This window comes from Sapajus apella, unplaced genomic scaffold, assembly GCF_009761245.1.
Source record: "Sapajus apella isolate SASKATOON/1434 unplaced genomic scaffold, GSC_monkey_1.0 scaffold7, whole genome shotgun sequence".
Classification (NCBI taxonomy): Eukaryota; Metazoa; Chordata; class Mammalia; order Primates; family Cebidae; genus Sapajus; species Sapajus apella.
In genome coordinates, this window is record NW_022436947.1 from 45,700,561 (window position 1) to 45,724,577 (window position 24,017).

A 24,017-nucleotide genomic window follows, 5' to 3' on the forward strand; every position below is an offset into this window, starting at 1 on the left:
TCGCATATGTAGAGAATTGCATATGTATTTCACAGTAATGATTTCTAACTAAAACAATGGACATTGCAGTGAAACACCTGCACATTAGAACAAGAAGCCAAGCACACTAATCTGGACCAAGGCTTATTTTTCAGAAGAATGAAGTTATAAGTTAAAAATAATTGTTTGTTTTTAAATCAAGAAAACACTACCAGACCACCAGTTATAGATTATGAAATCTGGGTTATATACATCATTGGTGAGGTGGTTAGTAAAAGTGTTACATATTTGCTCTTCTTCCACCAGTTTGTATGTGTGTACATGTGTGTGTGTGCATGTATTTTCTATCTTAAAACAGAGATTGAGAGTGGAGGGAAAGCTCTGGAATATATACTTTATAGATTTGTTTTTCTGTTTTCAGACTCACTCACCAGACCTCCTCTCTAGTCTCCCACACTGCCCTTCTTCAGACTTTCAAGATCTTCTATTTCATGATAATTTTTTTTTTCTAAACAATACAGCCTCTTAGTGATATCTCTTTCACTAAACTCCCCTATCACTAATTGTGCCTTATGATATTTCCCCAAAGAATCATAAGCTCTCTAAGGAATTTCTTAGTCACATAGTATACCCAGGACAATTACATGCACAGGAAGTCACTTAATAAATATTTTTTGATTAAATGAATATATAATTTGATAGATGAATATACATAAAGTATAGGTTACCTAAAATCTTAATTCTAATAAGAGCTAAACTTTTACTGGACTTCTGGGAGGTCTCTGTGAGTTTACTCTAAATGTCCAAATGTTTTCTCTTATATCCTGTTTTATCTCTAATAGCAGTTTTCAAACTTTACAAGGATGGATAAGGTAGTCAAAAAGAAACAAAAGCTACAGTTTAGGAATTTTAAAAGACATATGAAACAAATAATGATATAACAAAGGATTATTCAATTAGGCACATAGACAGGCTGATTTCTAAAAGTTCCTGTTGCTCTTCCAGAACATGTTCATTGTACAAAATGGAGATTTTCCTATATAATAGATGGCTTAACTCATATAATAAAAAGGCACACAAAGAGTGGACTTAACATTTTAAATGGGAGAAAAAGCATATCAAACCTGTACTTACTGTCTTCGATGTCCCAGCACTGGGTGATGGGGTCACCATATTTTACATCTTGGCGTCTAGCTCTCCTACAGAAAGGGGATTAAACTGATTAAAACTTCAAACAAGATTACCATCATATAGAAAGGCTACCTCTAATACTAATAACAGTGGCAGGTACAGGACTGTGCTTGTCTTCTAGCTCAACTTAAATGCGAGTCAATATTCCAATCAATCTAACATTAATTAAAAATAATTACTGGTCATGGGATCTTTAGTAGAATAAATCCTGTTTAGACAATGAGATGACCTGAATTTTATTTAATTATGGTTCTTTTTATCTAATTTTTCACAGATTATTCAACAAAAAAGGTTAAATAAAGGTTAAATAAAAATAGAATCCAGGTTTTATATCACTAAAATGGGGAAATCTATTTCTACTCTCTTTTTAGTCAGTCTCTAGGAAAATAATAATATACAAAAGAATTCAGTCAGTGGATAGGAACGTACACACAAATACAAAACACCTTGTCATGTAAAGATTCATTATTGCATAGATTTAATTAAGCAACAAACTAAATAATGTAACTTGAAATCGAATTACAAGTTCAATGTGGTATAAAAGACTACCTGTTATTTCTATCTGCTCATGTGTAGCTTAAATTGTTTTACTGATGGTTATGATGATAATAAACAATGGCTTTTGCATTACGTCACATATATTCCTTAAAAGAAGGTAGTAACTATTTTATAAAAAAAGAAAACAAAAATCCCTGCTGCATGTAAGCAGTTCTTACATTCTTACAGCATATTTTCATTTGCTTTGGCTATTTTATTTTGCCACTTCACAGATCAAAAAAGTACCAATAAACCTTCTGTGATATCTAGGGTGTTCCTTGAGGGTAATTCTGAACAGATGACAAGATACATCCATTGTACACATCTTTTGGCTCACATGACATTATGTTAGGTAAGGGAAAACATCACAGTGGCATGTCTGAAAGATCAGAGATACAGTCTTGGGAAATGCAAGAAGAAAAAATTATGATGGTATAAGGTACATAAGGTCAAGAATGTTTTTAATTCTTGGCTTCTTAAGGAACAGGGTCAATTCATCAAACTGAAGGTTTATTACCAACTAATGAGCATTCTTGTTTTTCTGCTTCCAGGAAAGCATTCCCCAAAGACTCACGATAATGAGCATATTCTTAGGCAAAAACTGTAACAAAATGTGGGTGACTTTTAACTTTTAATTTCTAATAATCATGTGTGCCCATTTTAATTTAATTCCAGGATTTCAGGGAATATAAAATGCTTTCTAATTTTAAGTTATATTTGCTGTTGAACTATACATTCAATCTGTAATTTCCTAGAATTTAGAATTAGAGAAATCAATAAAATTTCAAAAAGAAAAAAAGTGTACATATGGTAATGAGACTAACATGTGCCTTTTAGTTAGTTTAAAAGAAGACCTACATATAAATTTGCTTACATTTCACCTAGAGGAAAATATACTTTGAATGCTTTAGAAAATAATGTTACTATATTGACATTGAAAAATCATTAACATAATATATGTAGCTAGTGTGAGGCATATCAATGGGCATTCAGATTGTTTCCAGTTATTTCACTATAAACATAGTGCTAAAATAAACATTCTTAAACATATAACTTTGTGGTACTTTTGCACGTGTGTATAGAATAAATTCCTAGCTTGGAATTGTTGGCTCAAAATAACATTATTTCTAAGAGCACATAAAGCAATGAACTACAAAAAGCAAGGAAACTATATGTTGTTTAATTATGTGGGTGGCAGAAATTGACCAAGTTATAATTATTAGAGTAAAAATAAAATGATACAAGTCACTGGGATGCTCTGTGGGTTTTATACAATCTGTGCTTGTACAATCATATATATTTATATATATATGATTTATATATATGTATTTATATATGCCTACTGCAAAACAGTAGGCATCAGTATATACATATTTAGAAATAAGAAAGAAGGATCAATTATAGAAAAAGCAAAATAGGGAATAAAAACGAGCCTTTAATAGTGTTTGACATCAATGAAAGAAAAGAATATAAACAATTTATTAAAATAGTTTGAATTTCCACATTTCAGAATTTCAGACTATCTGTTTACCCTCCTTCAAAATTAAGTTTTATGTAAACAGTGTAAAACAATATTTTGATTTCAATATTCCTTCCATAGGCCAAGTTTCTGTATAATTTTTCTTTAACTTAAACCCTAAGACAAGGCATTAATGTGAGACACTCATCTTGTAAAAATGAAGGCTTTATATTAACTAAATGTACCTCTCACCTTTTAGAAGTAGGAGCATATCGAGAGCATGCATTTCCATCCCAGGCACAGTAGGGGTCTCTGGCAAGACAACAGTCTGCGCAAGCTTTCCCATAAGTGTCGCATCTGTGCAAGGAGAGCTGAACAAATCCATCTCGGGAACCAATGTACAATTGTTGCTGCAAATTGGGCAAAACAAATGAATTAGAAGCATCTTTCAGACTAGTCTTAAGAATTTCCTTTTCTTGAATATCACATAATACTTCTAAATCTGTTTCCCTGGATGTCCTGCCCAATGGAAACACTTGTACAGAAACATAATGAAGAGTAAAATAAGTCAATCATTTCTATACTTGGATGATGGTTTGAAGATTTTGATGCTGAAATGGACAGCATTCTACAAGCTTGGCAGTAATTTCAGAAGGTCAAAAACCAGCTGCTAGACAGGAATTAAGATGTCAAATTCTTTCTCAATACTAGAAAATGTACTTTGAGAGATTATGTCAAGCACAGATGCTATAGGCAAAGCTCACAGTCTTCCCAAGACTTGCCATGGCTCCTTATATAAGAGATGACAGAAAATAAATTTATAAAGCATTCCCCTGATTTCAATTAACCATTTCATTTGTTAATAAAGTACTGATCCTTGAAAGAACATGGGTTACTAGTGGGAGAGAAAGTATTTGTTATCACTCTGAAGAAAGTATTAAACAGGCTTGAGGAATGCCATATCACAAATGAAAGCCTGCATGATACTGAAAAACCCAGCAAGTAACATCACATTTTCAACTTAAGTCCCGAAAGAAATGCATTGCTTCCCTTATACAATCTTTTGAGTATCTGTGGTAGTGGTGGTGGAGGGGAAGGGGTGATACAAGTGAATATGCCACAATCTGTGCCTTAAAAGAACGTATGGTCAACCCTACTGGACCATTTCAAGCATTAGAGAAGGGAAATCCATGTTAGAAATAGATATTGGCATAAGTAACATAGTACTCAACTTACAGAAATATGTTTTATACCTCTAGCACCCATTAAACTGTCAGCTAAGACTTCCTAGTTGCTAAATGCAATGAAGACTATTTAGTGTTTGTTTTACTGAAATTTTCTATACCCTGCGACACTAATGATTATATGCTCCTTGAAATTCTCTCCACTTTCTCTTCTCCCTCTTTATTTTTGACTAAGACATTTGCCTCCTTTGTGATTTCTTTTTTTGAATTAAATGTTGGGTTTCCCTCTTTTTGATTCTTATATTTTACCTTTTATATGGTACAAAAGACTTCAAGATATCTTGAAAACAACATAAATATGAACATAACCCCCTTAAATCTATTCCTCCTTCCCCACCTTGGAGAGCAGCACCTCATTCACCAAGTCACCCAAGACAGAAATCTGGGATTTTTCTTTGAATCTTCTTTGTCTCACATTCAATCTGTCGTCACTTCATTTCCATTCTCTCATGCAGAATTTTCTAATCTATTTCCTCCCCTCCCTCTCTACCACCACTGCCTTTGTTTCAGTCCTTATCACTTCTTTCCTGGATTACTTGTAAGTGTCCTAACTATTTCTGCTGGCTTCAATTTTGTTTTCCAGCAACCCGCACCTCTACCCTAGAACCCAATCTATCTTACACACTGCCACACCAGACTGATCTTTCTAAAAACAAAATTTTACTATAATACCCTCCTCCTTAATTATTTTTTTAAGCCAGGATCTCACTATGTTGCCCAGACTGGACCTGAGCTCCAGGGCTCAAGGTATCCTCCCATCCCAGGCTCCTGAGTAGCTGGACTACAGGTGAGGATCACCCAGGCTCCCAGGGGTTTTCATTGTTTTTAAGATACATTGCTAAACTTCTTAGGAGGATATATAAAGATGTGCCTAATCTTCTCCATAATCTTCATTTCTAGCTTTCTTCCTCGTTGAACACATATGACCTGTGCTCTAATTGTACACAAACTTATTCGAATATGCCATGATCTCTCATTCTTCACTTTTGCAAAGATTCTCCCCTTTTGGTTGGCATATGTGTCCCCATTCTGTTCCCCTTTTAATATATCTCGTTAACTACATCATCCTTCATGATTCAAGTTGTATGTCTCTTCTTTCCGTCATCTTTCCCTGTTCCTTCTGGATCCCTTTAGGCTACTTTCTCATCTCTGTCTCTCTAGTATATACTCCTATTATTACTCTGTAGTGTTAGCATCTTCCTTTACTGCGAGCTTTTGGAGGTTAACGGTGAGCTATGTCATTCATTCATTTATGTACCTTTTAAGCACAGTAGTAGGCCTTCAAGAAATAAGTGATAAGTGAATGAACAAATAAATTAAAGACCTGAGGGAGAAAACTATTTAGATCATTTCCTAAAAAAATCACTCTCTCATAGGAGCTGTAATAGATTAAGACAATTTTGCCACATCTTGATGTTGAATATATCATATGGCTTTTTTAAATCTTGGGGGTGCAAATAGAAATGATAATGCAGTCTGAATCTCTTGAATCAATTGTGATTTGGAATATCATATTGAGAGTTATGAAATCATGATAAATATTATTATCGTTATTATAGTTACCATTTACTTTACACTTATGTGCCTGCTCTCTGTTTAGAACTTTGCATGCAGCATCCTTTTTAAACTCCCAACAAACTTTGGAGGTGGATTTTGTTTTTCAAACTTTACTGTTGAGGAAATTGATTCTGAGAGTTCGGCATTATGCAGTACGTCGAAGCTTGGCTGTTGGGCTGTTTGCCACCACAGTTCATATTCTAACTCCTAGATTCCCAGATTAAAGATCCTTTGTAATGGTTAGGGTTGATATTCTACATGAATGTCTAATGGGCTTGGTAGAACAGCATTCTCATGAGTCTAGGAAAGTAAGTTTAATTTTTAAGATTCAAAGGAAGGGGAGAATGCATCGTTCAGTTAATGAAATTTGGCTCCATTTCTCCCAAGGCAAGGCTGAAACTATGGTTTCTAATGAATTACAAGATAAACAAATAACGTTTTACATTTCTTAAAAGTAACTTCCAATTTCCATGGAAATAAAATTTCTCCAAATAAACTTTGATTCAAGCAGCCCATTGCTTTTGTGGTTAACTTTCACACAAAAATTAAAAAGTACCTGCTTCAGAGACAATTCCATGTTCAAGATGGCCAATGGGTGCTGAAAATAGAAGTCAAATGTCAATAAAGATGATCATTAACAGGTTTTTATACTAAACAATGTTTTTTTTATCAGATGCCATATATCACTAAAGTAAATGTCAAGTCTCTGTTACATAAGGAAAAAAATTCTTGTTGTTTGCTATTTTCTTCCAAAATGTAGTAATTTTACCTTAACAGAAATGATACAAATAGTTATTTTACAGTGTTTTATTAAAGGTAAGTGACCCAAATGTATAAGAAAATACTCTGCATTGAAAATTGTTACCAGTTACTCACAAGTGTTCTTCTTCTAAATCTGCTTATCTTAACTGCTTCCATATAATTCAAACTAGTGTTGACAAGAACATCTCCATAATTATTTATTACCTCTTTCTGCTCTTACTTAGTGGTTCAAAAAGTTGTTCAAGTAGCAGAGTTTTGAAAAGTTATCGTGCTCTTTGTGGATGACCATATTCTTTACGGAACACTACACAATACTGGTGCACATGATTTCATGATATAAACTAGGGCTAGTTTTATTTCTAGAAAATGTGGCTCTATGCATGCAAGATAAAATCGGAAACATGAACACAACAGCTACCAAACTAAAAAGACAAAATGTTTTAAACAATTTTCATCTATCTATCATCAATCTGCTGTGTATTCATTTAGCACCAGCTCATATTTACTAATTGACAAGCAGTAGCAGATGTTAAAGATTTAAAGACATATGTAAAATAAAAAAATTCATTGAGAAAGTTCTATCAAATAACTTTTTTATTCTTAATTTTAAAAACATGGCCAAACTTATCAAATTATATACATAAAATAGGTTTATTTTTTTGTACCTCAATAAAGCTGTTTTTAAAATAAGAAAAGAAAACAAAAGCTGGTCATTATGTAATCTTCACAGCAGAATCCAAGTAATTCTTCTTGACCACTGTCTAACACCATTGAATGATATTTGTTCTAATGTGCCTATGTGTGTTATAGGGACTGTATTTTTGGCCTCTGGGTTCACACTTATATTTGACATGTGGCCTTCCTCTAGGAACCACCCAAGATTTTGTTTTGGTAGACACCAGATAGCAGGTCTTGTTCTTGTTAACTCCTTGACCACTATTATCATCACAATGTAAACAGGATCCTGTGGAACTCAGCATGTTAATTAACTTGAGACCCTCACAGTGGAGGGCTTTATTCTCTTTTAAAGCATTTGGCATTTACATGGAAACAATCTATTTTAACAAACCATCTCAATAAAAATGTTATAATAAACAGAGCATATTTTTAAAATAGTTTTTCTAGGAAGAAAACATTTATTTCAAATGTTATAATCAACAAATAATTGCAAATTAAATTCTACTGATGATTTATAAGACATGCCACAATTGAGAGTTATTGTTAAAAGTCAAAGGCATTCTCCAAATCTGGAGAACTATTCTTCTAGATCTACTAACTCTTTTTGGCGGGTGAGAGGAATTTAGCATACGTGAAGACTTACTGTCATGCAACCTATATATTTTTTCAATTTCCTTACAGAAAAGCAGGGACACATGATTTATACACTCGTCTACTTTTCTAAGTTCAATTGGGGAAAAAAATGAAAAGTAAAATTTATAAAGTAGAAAAGCATCTGGATAGTAAAAGAGACCCCAGGCTTTCATTTAATGTGGCAATTTGTCTGACTGTATGCTTAGAGAATGCAGTAATGAGAGGCAATCCCGGGAGCCCTGAAAGCAGTGGTATTCTACAGAGGAAGGTGAGTCCCATTCCTAGTTGCTTATAAAACTTTTTCCACTGCTTCGGGAAAAGAAAACTAAGAAAGCTAATTTCAAAGGCTTCTCTGGGAAAAGTGATGATGTATTAAAACAAGAATGCCCTATAACAAGGGCTACCCAGTTTCAACATCTCTTCTCCTGGAACTCTGGACTGAGTCTTACCTTGAATATCTGCAACTCCTCCAGCACTACCTCTTCCGTATTCCACTTTTCCTTTGAAATGCTCACAACTTTGAGGACGGTTCCAATGTCTGAAAAAATGCATAACCCATAATCCCATTGTTTTTGTCTCAATAATTAGTGGTAAGCACATTCCTAGAAACCTTCAAATTACTGTCCTCACTTCTCTTTAAATGCCTTTCTAAAAACAGATTAAATAAAGCATGCATGAAGTGAAGCTTAATGCATATGTTTTGTCCTCCCAAAATACAGCGTTTAGCTAGTAGACACCGATTTATACAGAGAATATTAAAACATGCATATGCAGAGTACCTTCTTAATAAAAGTAATATATATGTCTAATTTAGATATTGATTGAAATGTGAACAAGGGTACAGCAAACATTTTGGACCTTAACTTAAAAAGTTAAAAATATATTAAAATAAATAAATAAATTCTCTCCCTTCCGTGTAATATATATTTATTTAGTAGTTATTATACCCAATTCACCATGAAAGACAGATATATATTCTTTTAATAATGTTAACAAATGGACAAAAAAATCGTCGAAGCTATCTGAGGGAAATTGTAGCTCACTCTTCAAATGTATTCTACCTTCAGAATCATTATTAATAAATAATAAATGGAAAGTTTATTTAAAATTATTTAAGTTCAACTTAATACAGGGTTGATAATGCAAACCAACAACTGACATTTAAAAGAGATGTCTTAAATACATCATCTTACATTGCAATGTCATGAGGTGTCAGGTTAGCACAGAAAGAAAATTAAAAGAACAGTTTAGAAAAAGAAAAAAAAACCTTTAATATATACAATATAGGCATTTTTAAACTGAGCACTGGGATTGGAGTATAGTGACATATATAGTAATGATCCTGTTTGCACAAAATAGTCTGAATTATTTAATTGTTTTTAAATAGCTTTGGGATTTTTAAAGAATATTAAATGTACATTTTTCCGAATGTCAAGATTAAAAACCTATGTTAGCAGGGCTATAATTTTCTCAGTAAAGGTTAGATAGTACCACCTAGTGGCTTAATCACATTAATTGCAATGAACTGTTGAAGACCTAGCTTTGGGGGGACGGTGCAAATGAAGTGTCAAACTTGTGACGATTAATAGCAACTAATTAATTATACTTTTGACCCTTCAACAGCCATCTCTGTTGTCTTGGGAACATCCCTTATTTTCCTGGTTTGGGGAATTCCCATCTGCAATATAATCAGGTTTGACAATTGATGACTGACAAAGGTCCTCTGAGTCCATCACACACATACTTCCTAATAAACCTAACTCCTATGAAACACATAATTTTAAAATTAAAATTATTCTAAAATTGTTTTGAATCTTAAATATCTATTCTAATAAAAAGTTTTGCTTCTTGGAAATTCTTAATTTCTATTTATTTATTTATTTTGAGACAAAATCTCGCTCTGTTAACCAGGCTGGAGTGCAGTGATGCGATCTCGGCTCACTGCAGCCTCCGCCTTTCAGGTTCAAGAGATTCTCCTGCCTCAGCCTCCCAGGTGGCTGGAACTACAAGCACCCCCCACCACACCTGGCTAATTTTTTGTACTTTTAGTAGAGATGGGATTTCACCACATTTGCCAGGTTGGTCTCAAACTTCTGACATTGTGAGCCGCCCACCTCGGCCTCCCAAAGTGCTGAGATTACAGGCATGAGCCACTGCGCCCATCATATTTCTTTATGAAATGCTTGATTCATTAAGTTATATAACATTATATGGAATACGGTGCTTTTGTTTTAATGATACATGCTATCTTTACTGCCATTAGAATTCTCATGACATTATTAGCTAATACTTTTACATTTTTTGAGATTTATTAAATTTTTCTATTTATGAAAACATTTAAAGCATTTTATAGTTACTTCAAAACTGAGTCTACAAAGTACATGTAATGTATTTAAGACAAAATTCAAGAAGAAAGATAATCTCCAGGAGGTTTCTATTTAAAGGTCTTTACAAAGTAATGCTTAATGTTTTTGAAAATCTGTCTTAAGTCCACTAAGTCAGGGATTGTAAAAATCAGGTGAAGGAATCTTTTGGGGGTATACTTGTGAAGAGAGGGAAAGGTAAAGTTTGAAAATAAACGTTGCTTTGCCATACTTGTCCAAAATCATTCAAGAAATATGTATTGAACATGTAATGTAGAGCAGGCACATTGCTGTCAAATATATTTTGAAATCTCAAATATGAAATTGAAATATATTTATGATTACCAATTAAAAGCACAGGCTATACAACTATAAGAAATGCTGACAGGGTTTTATCTAATAGTTACTCATTTTGATTTTGATCAATAAATATTTTTGAAGCTTTTCTTTTCATTGTCTAATAATGAAAAATTCCTGTGGCAGAAATCATAATCCAGTTTTAGTTTACCTGTTCCAAGAAACATTACATCATACTGGCCATCCTCTGCCATGACACGATCCACCACTATCTGTGTCAGTTTGTAATCCACATTGATTCTCTTGAGTGTGGGTCTTCCTGCAACTGGGTATACAGACTTATACATCACAGAGTGCCGCTTTATGAAACTGATGACTTCATCTGGAAAATCTCGGGTGGATTTAATCAGTGGGTCATAGGTTTTGCTTGGACACTGAAAAGAAATGTGGAGGAAAGTAAAGACATTGTTTATGCACCTGAGAAGTTCACACTTATTTCCAATCAAGTTTGCTTCGCTTATCATCAATAATATTAAATGAATGGACAAGAGTCAATATAGAATCATGTATACTTGTAAATAAATGGACAAGAGTCAATATAGAATCATGTGTACTTGTAAATAAATTCAGTGTGTCTCCAATAAATTTAAACCCAGTTTTCCCCTTCAAAAGTTTTCTAAATCATATTTGCATTTTATAACATTTCCATAATGAATTCTTTTCTTATGAAGATTATTTCTTCTGATGATTGTTTCAAATGAAGATATTTGAAATCTAACTTGAAATAACTGTCAAGAAAGTCATCTATAAACATTAGAACATATGGAAAACCATTATTTTCAATTTCCTTGTTTTATAATTTCAGTTCAAATGAAACAATTAGAAAAAGGAACAAATAGTTCTCAAAAATTAATTTCAAAGTATTTAATAGTTTGAAATTGTAATTATGTCGTTTATTATAACTAGTGTAAAAATTACACTTTGAACAATTCAATAGCTCTTCTAAAGAGTCTGGGAAGAAACCCTTAGGGAATTTTATACTTCTGTCTAAAATTGCCTTACATGCCTTTCAATCTCCACTAAATCAATAGTTAGCATGACCTGCCCCCTGGTGGTAAGACTAAAAAGTTCAAAACGGTACAAATCAAATGAATTTTATGTGCCTTTATCCAAAAATAAAGAGGAAAAAACACTTTATAATTAGACTCCCCCCTCCCCCCGAAAATATCACCTCTCCCACATCCTAAATCTATTTTATGTTTCAACCTATTGCAATTTAGGAAGGTACTTCATATAGAACGATTCTGTTATCACATTTGAATTCTCATTTATCTATTTTTTATTTTGACAGAGTTTCACTTTGTCACCCAGGCTGGAGTGCATGGCATGATCCTGGCTCACTGCAACCTCCACACCCCAGGTTCAAGCAATTCTCCTGCTTCAGCTTCTCAAGTAGCTGAGATTACAAGCGCCTGCCACCACACCCGGCTAACTTTTTGTATAGAGACGGGGTTTCACCCTTTTGGCCAGGCTGGTCTTGAGCTCTTGATCTCAGATGATCCACCTGTCTCGGCCTCCCAAAGTTATAGGATTACAGGCGTGAGCCACTGTGCCTGGCTACCACATTTGAATTCTTAATGGACTAGTGCATTCTTTTGGAGTGGAAAACTTTAGTCAATTGATGCAGTCAAAGATAATAAAATAATTGACAGTAAGAAAAAGTTTTTTTTTTTAATGGTGCTTTTCTTTTATTTCAGTTTTTAGAGAAGTTAGAAACAGTCTCCATGGAACTAAACCATTTATTCTTGGCACTACTTAGAATCATGTCACGTCTCCAAAAACATACTGTACTTCTCAAAATATTCAAGAGGGTCATTCTTAGGGAGCTGAAGATACTAGAACTAGCCCCCATATTTGACTTTGACCCCAAATTTTATACCAATAAAATCATAATGGCTCATTATGAATTAGAAGAAATACCAAAGGAGTTGAACTAAAAAAACTGTCAATGTTTTTCTATAAGCAATTTAAGAATATCTTTATTTTACACAAAAATTTTCAATGACTGGTATTAAGAAACTGATCCTTTCTTGATATTTACGTATTTTTCCCAGGTCTGTAGCAGGGAGATTAGAAATGTCCTAGAATATTAGCTTCTTTGTATATATATTCGACTGGATGTTTGTCTAAAGATCTTAGTCTGCACATTCAGTCATTATTTCCAGCACTTAGCCTTCAGCCAAGCAGAATCTGTCAACTCGATAATGGAAGGAACCCTATATTAAACAGATTAAGCAGGGACTCACAATGGATATGGAGCTCTAATGATACAAAGCTCTCATCCAATTATAGGCTGCATGTTTGAGGCTCAGTCAAAGACGATTCATAGTAGGCTTATAATACCTGCGGTTCAGTCTGGTTGGTGTATCATTAAAATCAAAGCCAGAGCAAAATTTTGCCTGCACACAATGTTTTAAAGAGTCCTCCAACTTAAGAAAAAATCGCCTTTGAGTGTGCAGCTGTAGTTGTGCAGCAGCCAAAGTTTTCAAAGAAATAATATCATGACATCCAAGCCATAGTTTTTGATATCAAGTTTTAAAATAATTAGAAATTTTAATGCAAGAAAGTATAGCTGAATGAAAATATGAATATTTAGGAAAAAATAAATATGAATTTTCCTCATTGCTCTGACAAAAAGGTTTAAGTGTAATAAAATCTAAGGGGGGAAATAAAAGAGAAGAAAAACCTGGTTTCTATATATTATAAAATGATCTTTGAAAATATATATTTTTTTCTTATGGCAGCTTTTCCTCATGGCATGTTGCCAGTGTTAGGATAAGATCTTTATCCTCTCAGTTGCTATGTGTGATATCTCAGGTCTGCGTCTCCACTATGCTTGCACAAATGAAAATAATTTGGTAGAGTTACTCTCTGAGGTTTTGGATCGTAGAGTTTGAACCAAATATTGTTATTTTAATACATTCAAACTGAAAGAATTTTTGCTTTGATATCATATAGTTGTGCCTCACACAGATCTAAAAATAATGAGATGCCAAGCACTGTATGTAGGTAAGAGTAAAGTAGGAATGAAAAATTCCATAAGGGGAAAGAGAAAGTGTAGGGAAATGCTACATCTAAAGCAGATGGTCATTCATATTCAATTATTTTCCTTTTAAAAATTCTAGAAAATTCTCCTATGGCAGCTATACATCTCAGGTATTAGAAATGTAATGAGTTTTTCTCTGTATGTATGGACTGTTAATTTTTAGGTATTAACACAGTTCACCTGAACACACCACAGGGGGCATTTATTTCTGCCTCCAGTTTTCTTACATTTGCCAGTTTAGCTCCTAGGAGTGAAGGAAATAAATCAGAAAATGTATCTGTGTCTCTATCCATTGTTGTAAAATACTCAAAGACAGTATTCTTCCCTTGTGCTGGAATTATTAATAGCAGAACAAGAGAAGAGAAAAGAGAACCTGCCTAGACATACCCTGAGTTGAAAGGGTAAACCCAACAGCAACAAGCCCTGGTTCAGGGCCTATCTCCCCTGGCTGGCTGCCACAGCTGGCTAGGTGTGATTGTGTTATGCTTGGCAAGTCCACATGTTTGTCTAGGGCCTTTAGTAGTGGAGTGGGAAGCAATGCATAAGAGGAGAGAAATGGTTTTTATCCAATGAGAGAACTTTTCCCCTTGGCCAGGGCCCAGACAGCTGCCAAAGGTTGTTCCCCCTGCAGCTTCAGGCCACTCTCTACAGGTTGCAGTTTCCTTTTAAACAAATCAGAGGACTGACTAGTGTGAGGGAAGACATGGCACAAGGAAAGCCTGAACCAGGCTTTCATTTTCAGAAGTCTAAGTTTTATTTATAAAGTAAAAACGCAAATGTAACCGTTGCCATCTTATCCCCTGCTTATTCATCAGTCAACCTACAACAGAGAAGGGGAAGTAGAGACCCTATATTAAATATCAGAGATAGAAAGGCCAGGGGCAAACGTATAGAGGTAAATTTATCTCTTTCCCTCTCTCTCTTTCTTTCTCCTTAAGGTTCCCTTTCTCTTAGAGGAATTTCTATGCCAGAAAAAGCAAGACACTATTAAACATAGTAAATGCCCTGGAATTTGAAGAACTGCATTTTAAAAGCAAATTGTTTGCCCTCTGGAAAAGAAAGCTGAAAGCCAGCTGGAAAGGTTAATTCCTGTTGGAAGCCCCTTGACTCTCCATTTTAGGGAAACATGGACTACACGCAGTTAAAGGGAAATGATAGTAATATTTTGTCATACATCTCCTTTACTGTAAACTGTTTTGGGAATGTGGACTCAAGACGTCCAGAATCTAATCCTGCCTCTGCTTCTCCCTTCTAGAACAAAAACCAGGAATGAGTGAATAGTACTAGAGATATCCTCAATAATTTAGAGAGATGGTAAAGTAACTGTTATCCAATAAGTGGAAGGTGATAGAGTGAGCAAATATTAAAGAGAAAATAAAACTGAATTCAATATGGTAGAGAGGCATGAGTGGGCCACTGATGCCTAAAATTAGATTTTCCCAAAGGTTTTCCACAGATTTTGAATTAATTAGGAAAGGGTTGCTTAAGATAAACAAACAATAAGATGTTAGCTACATTCCTCAGGTGCACAAGTGGGAAGATAGTGTGAGACACTAGGAGCGAATTCCTGCATCATACTCTATAGTCTTCATTTTTCATTCATTCACTAGACAAATTAATAGAAGGTTCTGGATGTTATTTTTGAATTACATTTTTTCTTTGGTCAGTTATACCTACGTTTGAAAGTCAGCTGTAAAACATGTCTTTTAAAACTTATTTAATGGGACCAGCACAGTTTACAATTAAAATCGAATGTAAGGTATTAAGAACGATATATATTCTGAGAACCATCAACTCTCTATGAAAAAAAAAATGTGTTTAGGATCACGCTGAAGTCATGCTCAAGTCAAATAGTTTAGGTAGAGCAGGAAGAGAAAACAGGGTGGCTAAAGAGTTTTGAACTTGTGGAATCCATGGTTACCTCAAATCCCTGCTGCTGAGAAGATCAACCAGGGTAAAAGTTGGAATTTCTAAGCAATATTCCAATTCTAGTTGAAGAACACATTACATGCTCTAAGTCCACTAAGGAATCCCAATTGCTGACATTATGTATTATTATTCTATGATCAATCTTCTCCAAGATTTGCTTTTGTAAAGCATAATCATAAACCAAGCTCAGGCATGGCAGTGATACCTTGATGTGTTAGAGTAAAAAAGACCTTTCCAGAACAGAAGAGTATTCCAGGACCCAGAACTGGTTCATGGTACTGCATTTGTAAGATGAATTTTTTTCAGTGGACCCAGAATCAAAAGAACTTTATAATTTCTCAATGACTCTTATAACGTTAGAAAGTCTAATAATTTGATGGGAAATAAATGACTGTCAGACACATCTATCCCTATATCTCAAGTTTGGAAGTCTTATCTCTTAACAGAAAACAGGGACAATAAAGGCCTCCAGCAAAGAGAGGAAATTCTTAGCATTTACCTTTGAAAACCTATGTGAGGAGTTGTACATGATGGAGCTTTTTGTTAGACAAAGGTTAGAAATGTTAGAGAGAGGGGGATATTTCATTATTTTACATTGGTGGTAGTTGAAAATAATTTTTCTTAATAAAGTTTTCTCAATGAAGTTTTATAGAACATTCTTAATCAAGTTTTTAAAATAAAGATTTATAGGACATTTTATTTTATTTTATTACTAAAAAGACATATTATATTCAGAAGTAAAACCATGGAAGACAATCAGCAGGAAGAAGATTAGCTTAGTGGTTTTAATGTTTCATATGGCTCAATGTTTGTTTTCCCAACATAAAAGGAATATTAAACAAGGGTCTCATCAAACACAGCAGCAGCTTTAGGGATTTCTGTGTCTCACTTTGCAATCTGAGCTGACCATGCACACAAACAACCATATCTAAGCGACCTGCAGTTGGTATTGATCTTGGCACCACCTACTATTATATGAGTGTTTTCCGGCAAAGAAAAGTAGAGATAATTGCCAATAATCAGGGACACTGAACCACGCCAAGCTATGTGACCTCTAGGGATGCCAAACAATTAATTGGGGAATACTCTAAATAATCAAGTTGCAATGAAACCCACCAACATGGTTTCTGATGCCAAATGTCTGAATGAATGTAGATTAGATGATGCTGTTGTACAGTTTAATATGACACTTGGTGGTAATATGCCTTTCATGGTGGTAAATGATGTTGGCAGGCCCAAGGTCCAAGTAGAATACAAGGGAGAGACAAAAAGCTGCTACCCAGAGGAAGTGTCTTCTATGGTTCTGCCAAAGATGAAGGACATTGCAAAAGTCTACCTTGGGAAGACCGTTACCAATGCTGTGGTCACAGTGCCAGCTTACTTGAATGACTCTCAGCATCAGGGCTATCAAAGATGCTGGAACTACTGTTGGTCTCCAATGTACTTGGAATTATCAATGATCCAGTTGTCGCTGCTATTGCTTACAGTTTAGACAAAAAGATTGGACCTGAAAAAAACATGCTGACTATTGAATATGGAATCTCTGAGGTCAAACCTATAGCCAGAGACACCCATTTAGGTGGAGAGGACCTTGACAACTGTATTGTCAACCATTCTGCTGATAAGTTCAAGAAGGACATCAGTGAGAACAAGAGAGCTGTCCAGCGCCTCTGTACTGCTTGTCAACGGGCTAAGCATACTCTCTTCCAGCTGCAAAAGCAGTACTGAGATCAATCCTCTTCATGAAGGAATCAATTTCTATACCTCCATTACCTGTGCTCAATTTGAAGAACTGAATGCTGATCTGTTCTGTGGCACTCTGGACTTCATAAAGAAAGCCCTTTAAGATGCCAAACTAGGCAACCACAGATTACCGATAATGTCCTGGATGGTGGTCCTACTTTTATCCCCAAGATTTAGTAGCTTCTCCAAGGCACCTTCAATGGAAAAGGACTGAATGAGAGCATCAAACCTGATGAAGCTGTTGCTTATGATGCAGCTGTCCAGGCAGGCTTCCTGTCTGGAGACATCTCAAAATGTTCAAGATTTTCTGCTTTTGAATGTCACCCCTCTTTCCCTTGATATTAAAACTGAGGATGGAGTCATGACTGTCTTCATTCAGTGTAATATTGTCATTCCTACCTGGCAGACACAGGCCTTCACAACCTACTCTGACAAGCCTAGCATGTCATTACCAAGGATAATAACCTTTCTGGAAAGTTAGAGCTCAGCTGGCAGGCATACCTCCTGCACCCCATGGTGTTCATCAGATTGAAGTCACCTTTGATATTGATGCCAAGGGTATCTTCATTGTCTACTGTCACTGATGACAAGGGCCTTTTGAGCAAGGAAGACATTGAGCCTATGGTCCAGGAAACTGAGAAGTACAAAGCTAAAGATGAGAAGCAGAGGGACAAGGTGGCATCCAATAATTCACTTGATCCCTATGTGTTCAACATGCAAGCAACTGTTGAAGATGACAAATTTCAAGTCAAGATTGGCAATGAGCACAAACAGAAGATTCTCAGCAAGTGCCGTGAAATAATCAACTGGCTCAATAAGAATCAGACTGCAGAGAAGGAAGAATTTGAGCATGTGCAGCAAGAGCTGGAGAAAGCCTGCAAGTCCATCATGACCAAGCTGAACTAGAGTGCAAAAAACACGCCAGAAAGAATGCCAGGTGTATTTCCTGGTGGTAGAGCTCCTACCTCTGGTGGTGCTTCCTCGGGGCCCACCACTGATAAGCTTGATTAAGCCAATTCAGGTATACATGTAGCATTGTCCTACATAGTTAAAACACCAAAGAACCCAAAAGTGTAGCAAATTGTATGGCAGTTTTAAGGTCAAGCTGCTATACTAAATTACTGGGCTGTCTCAATACTTGAATATGGAACATGTGCACAAAGAAGGGAAATAACATTCCACTTTATAAAGATTGCATTGTAAGTGGAAAATGCAATGTCTTAAATAAAACTGGATTTAAAATTGGAATCAAAAAAAGATGAAACAAAAGAAAGCTAACCACAACCCCCACCGCTGACTAAAAAAAGATTTTGAGCTGAAATGAGCATTTATTTAATGTCTCTAGTGTGGGATAGTGGAAGAGGCAATGCTGGCATGAGAAGTCCAGTCTCTGGGTACTCTACACAGGATGCTTTTTACCATGTTATTGATGTTTCTTAAATATGGCTTTATTTCAAGCTTTTGAACCAAGAAATTTACAGAAATCCTTAGAATCACCATTTTCATCACATTAAAAAAAAAAAACAACTATATACAATAAAGTGAAAAGAACCAGTTTTTCTGGCTTTTGTGCTATTAATGGAAATTATCATGCATTTATGTTTATCAGTGTCCACACAGTAAAATAAACTTATGAAATATTTTAAAAATGCCTACAACTATTTCCTTTTATTCCCTACCAATAAATGGAGCCTTAGTTGGGAAATTCATGTGTAAGTTTTTATCTGTAAAAGTAAAACTAAAACAACTAACATTTAAGGCAGTAAATTTGGGAGTAAATGAAATTTTAAAATGAATTGTCATTTTTACAAAATCAGATATTTAGAAGTTGTGTAAAAATCATGGCAAAATGATTCAGGAGAAGTAAAACATGCATTTTACATTTGAACTTCAAAAACAAATACTTTTTTCTCACCTTTTTGATAAGGGAATGATTTAAAACCGAAACTCACTTTTAAGCACACATTTACTAATATTTTACATTTATGCATAACTCTTTAAACTCCTTTGTCAACAGGGAGTAAAACTACAGAGTACATCAGTTATAATAAATGGACTATCAAAATGGAAATCTTCTGCCTTTACAAGTCTTCCTTAGATTCTGGGTTTTTTAGCAGTCTGCTATTTTTAGCTTGATTCAATTTGGTTTCTGTATCCGACCTGTATGATTCACTGTATGACGGACTCTTTAATATTTTATTTCACGTGGAACTTCTTATTACCAAGACCCGGTAGGTCAATAATGATTGAAAAAGTCCACCTGCACAAAATATGACTTGTTCAAACATTCTATTTGGACACCAGAGGGCAGAAGAATCACTTGAAGTGAAGGAATTCTATAATTTATCCTTTTGCATCCTTGTGTTTCTAGGCTTATTAACATTGCAGAACAGTGATGTCACGGTTAGGCTAGGAGTTTGGGTTTGACTTTTTGTCAAAGGAAGTACAGCATTCTGTCAAAACCAAAAACTTAAAGTAAGTATGGTACACTGAAAGTTGTAGTGTTTATTTAACTGAGTGATAATGTCAACAGATGTCACTACTGGAAGAACAACTTAGAATTCAATCATAATTGCAATACAGATGCAGAAAATGTAAACACAATTTTAAAAATCTATTTTAAACCTTTAACTTGAGTGTAATATGGCTTTTAGTAAAGGTTCTAACAATGTCATAGAAAGCAAATTAGTCAGCAGTACTTTTATTAAAGTAAGATGTGTTCCTATGAATTGCAATAAGAGAAATGATAAGTTTAGTAAGGTTTCAAAATTCATTATTACTTGTGCATAGAACAGATAAATCCCTGGAAAAATAGCATAAGTTTCTGTTTGGTTGTTCATTTGTTATCACTTTGAAGGTAGAACAAAGGTAGGTTAATGGCTTTTGATTTGGAGTTAAGATGACTGAGTTTAATCCCAGTCATAACAATTCATAAGCTGTGAGACCATGAACATGTGTTTACCCTCATTGGGCTTGTTTCTTATCTATAAAATTGGGATAATAATACCTACTCTATATGTTTGTTTTAAGAATGCAGTGAGATAACATATAAGGGTTTATCAGAGTATCTGGATCATGAGGAGTGTTCAATAATGACTTCTGATAAAATTTTGCTGGATATTTAGAGAAAATAGAATCATAACTTTACATAAACAAAAATTACTGAAATTGGGCTACTTTTAGAAAACAAATAAGAAAGAAGACCAGAAGATAATATAATTCAGCAGGGTATCAATCAGATGAATATCAGGAAATAGGTGCATATTAAAGAATAGCGAGAGAAGACTGATCAGAAAATTAAATATCTCTCTTCGTTCTGCTGTTTTTGGCAATATGATATTGGGAAAGCTATTTAATTATTCTGGGTGAAGTCATTCCATCCTCTGTAAAATGAGGGTGAATTATGTGGTCTTTATCATTCACTCCAGTTCTTACATTCTCAAATTTTACAAGCATAGTTACCTGATACACTGTGAAATATAATTTCAATGATTTTATGTGTAGTGCTATTAACGGTAAAGCGAGTTTCTGAAAAGTGTATTTGTACAACAGATTTTCACATCACATATATGATGTTCCTAACTTCAACCTCAGTATTCTAAGTATAAAATATAATGTTTAAAAGTAGACTAATAGTATTGAATGCTAATAAAAAAATAAGATGTTGTAAAAATGACCAAAGAAGTAATGAAGTAAAAGACTACCTATTTATGCATGATTTTAGATATTTTCAAAGTTGGTCACGGTGATTTCAAAGAGAATATGTAAGTACCTAGTTATTTGGAAGTAACTGCTGTTCTTAGCTACCACAGATTTCTAGATAAAGCCTGCAAATATGTTAGTATGAATGATTGTCACTATTCTAACACAGAACTAACTAGAGTTAGTGAATAAAAATATTTAAAAATACCTGAATATCATTAGCCTCACACTAATAAATTATATTATGTGGTTGATCTCTTAATAAAGAGAGCATAGACATAACCGTTGAATTCAGTACAGCCGAAAAGAAAATCCTCCTTCCTTTAACCACAACTGTAAAAATAAATAAATAAATAAATTTTAACAGTAACTGCCATGTTTTAAATCTCTCTAAGTTCTATAAAATGACATAATATTTGATGAAAGAGAGTTTTCTTGGTGGAGTCCTCTAGAGGGGGCTTGGTCTTTCTGTTTCTAGTACTGATTGTAGCCTTAACAGGGGCTATGGTGGAAAGCCCATATTAAGGCATGGTTCTCAGAGCTAAACTTCAGGTGCAAATGTGTTTACATAATTCTAAAGGCGTAGGAATTGTATGATAAGTATTAATCTTGGGAAAATATTCAGTAATAACTTTCTTAAATGACCTTTCTTTCATCCTAATAATGCTTTTGTTATCCCAAGTTGTTTGTTAGAAAGTAAAAGTTAAGTATGTATTTGATGGTTTAGATTACAGACTATTTGCTAAATAATTTTAAACTTTTCAAGAAAATTTCTACAGCATAAAGACTATATTCTAAGTACTCGGCAGTAGAGACCAGGATGTTTAACATAATCTGGTGTTACCTTTCTCACTGATGAAAAACACTCCCCACTGACATTTATGTTTTCCTATTTTCAGGGAGTCATTCACATTTCAGAGAAGTGTCTGTGTACTTATGAGGACAGTCATGTAAAATGTGAGTTCTCTTTAAGCCTGGCATGACATTCACAGCTCTTTTAGGCAGCAGCAGGGAAAGCAGTGACAACCACCACTTGTAAAGCATCTTTAACTTACACTTGACTTGGGAATAATGTAACGGTGATGCATCAGCATGTAGTCATTTTGATAATTATTTTCTGTTTCTGAGTATAAGACTCAACTGCTGTGTCTACATATGTGAATAATTTGTTGCTGTTGTAATTAATGTGAATTCTCAGCTCCCAACTCATTCTCCTATAATATCTAGATAATTGAAAAAAATTATGGCCTGAATGGTGACAGTTTTATTTAAAAAAAAAAAAAAAAAAAACTAATGTAGAAAGAAAAGGCTCAGAATGTGACAATCTATAATATTTAACCCCAAAGTATTAATGCAGTGAAATTTACCCAGCTCAAGCTGTTTTCCAAATTTTAATCTCACATGTATACACACACACACACACACGCACACACACACACACAAAATCTTTCATGGAAGGTAAAAATAATATAACATTTTTTTTAGTGTAATATCATAGTATAAGAACTAATAACTGGGACGTAGTGTAAGAACAATGACCTTGAATTTATAGTATCATAGTAAAGAACCAAGAATTTGAAGCTTGGGGTTGAAACCCCAGCCCTATCACTAATTAGCTTTGTGACCTTGGGCAAGTTACTGTACCTGTCTGTGCCTAACATTCCTCATCGTATAATGGAATTAATAATAACAGCGCATGTTTCATGGGATTATTATGAGTATTAAATAAGTTAATGTTTGTAAAACATTTAGAAAAATACCTCCATATCCTAAGTGCTATATTACTGTTAAAATATAAGCAAATGAAACTACTAAGTACAACTGTGATATCTGAGGAATAAAAAGTAGTTAAAAAAGAGAATAACCTAGGCTGGGGCCCGGTGGCTCACACCTGTAATCCCAGCGCTTAGGGAGGCTGAGGCGGGCGGATCATCTGAGGTCAGGAGTTCAAGACCAGCCAGGCCAACATGGTGTAACCCCGTCTCTATTAAAAATACAAAAATTAGCTGGGTGTGGATATGCACGCCTGTAATCACAGCTACTCTGGAGGCTGAGGCAGGAGAATTGCTTGAACCTGGGAGGTAGAGGTAGCAGTGAGCTGAGATCATGTCACTGCACTCAGCCTGGGCAACAGAGCAAGACTCTGACAAAAAAAAAAAAAAATAGAGAAAGAATAACCTAATTACTAAGTATGTGAATAGACATTTCTCCCAGGAAGACATATGGATGGCCAACAGGTACATGAAAATTGTTCATCACTAATCAGAGAAATACAAATCAAAACCACAATGAGATATCACTTCTCATCTATCAGGATGGATAATATCATAAAAACAAAAGATGAGTATTAAGGAAAATGTGGGAAATTGGAACCCGTGCACACTGTTAGTTGTATTGCAAAGTGGTACTACCACTATGGAAAACAGTGCGGCAGTTCCTCAAAAAATTAAAAATAGAACTACCATATGATACAGCAATCCTACTTCAGGGTATTTATCTAAAATAATTGAAATTAGGATATCAAAGATATGTGAGAGAGTATCACTCTTAGGTTCATTGCAGCACTATTCACAATAGCCAAGATATGGAAACATATGAATGGATGAAGAAAATGTGTGTGTGTGTGTGTGTACACAATATATCTGGGATTATATATTATATAGCTATATACATGAGACATGTATCATATAAAAATATATATATATATACATATACTATATACAATATATGCATCATATGTATATATCTATATACATGTGATACACATATCTCTATATGTGTATATAGATATATAGGGTGTGTGTGTGTGTGTGTGTGTGTATATATATATATATATA

At 34.5% G+C, this 24,017-nt stretch overlaps 1 protein-coding gene and 1 pseudogene across 3 annotated transcripts in view; one reads left to right on the forward strand and one right to left on the reverse strand.

The window, feature by feature from the left end:
* SEMA3D (semaphorin 3D) overlaps positions 1-24,017 on the reverse strand; it is a 201,416-nt gene that overhangs the window by 16,027 nt on the left and 161,372 nt on the right. For all 3 annotated transcript variants that reach the window (XM_032276475.1, XM_032276474.1, XM_032276473.1), the window contains 5 exons: positions 10,912-11,134; positions 8,490-8,578; positions 6,524-6,565; positions 3,419-3,576; positions 1,114-1,178 (listed from right to left, as the gene is read on the reverse strand). In XM_032276475.1, coding sequence (XP_032132366.1) covers positions 1,114-1,178; positions 3,419-3,576; positions 6,524-6,565; positions 8,490-8,578; positions 10,912-11,134 — 577 coding nt within the window. The remainder of the gene's footprint in view (positions 1-1,113; positions 1,179-3,418; positions 3,577-6,523; positions 6,566-8,489; positions 8,579-10,911; positions 11,135-24,017) is intronic.
* LOC116550425 lies at positions 16,488-18,729 on the forward strand (annotated as a pseudogene).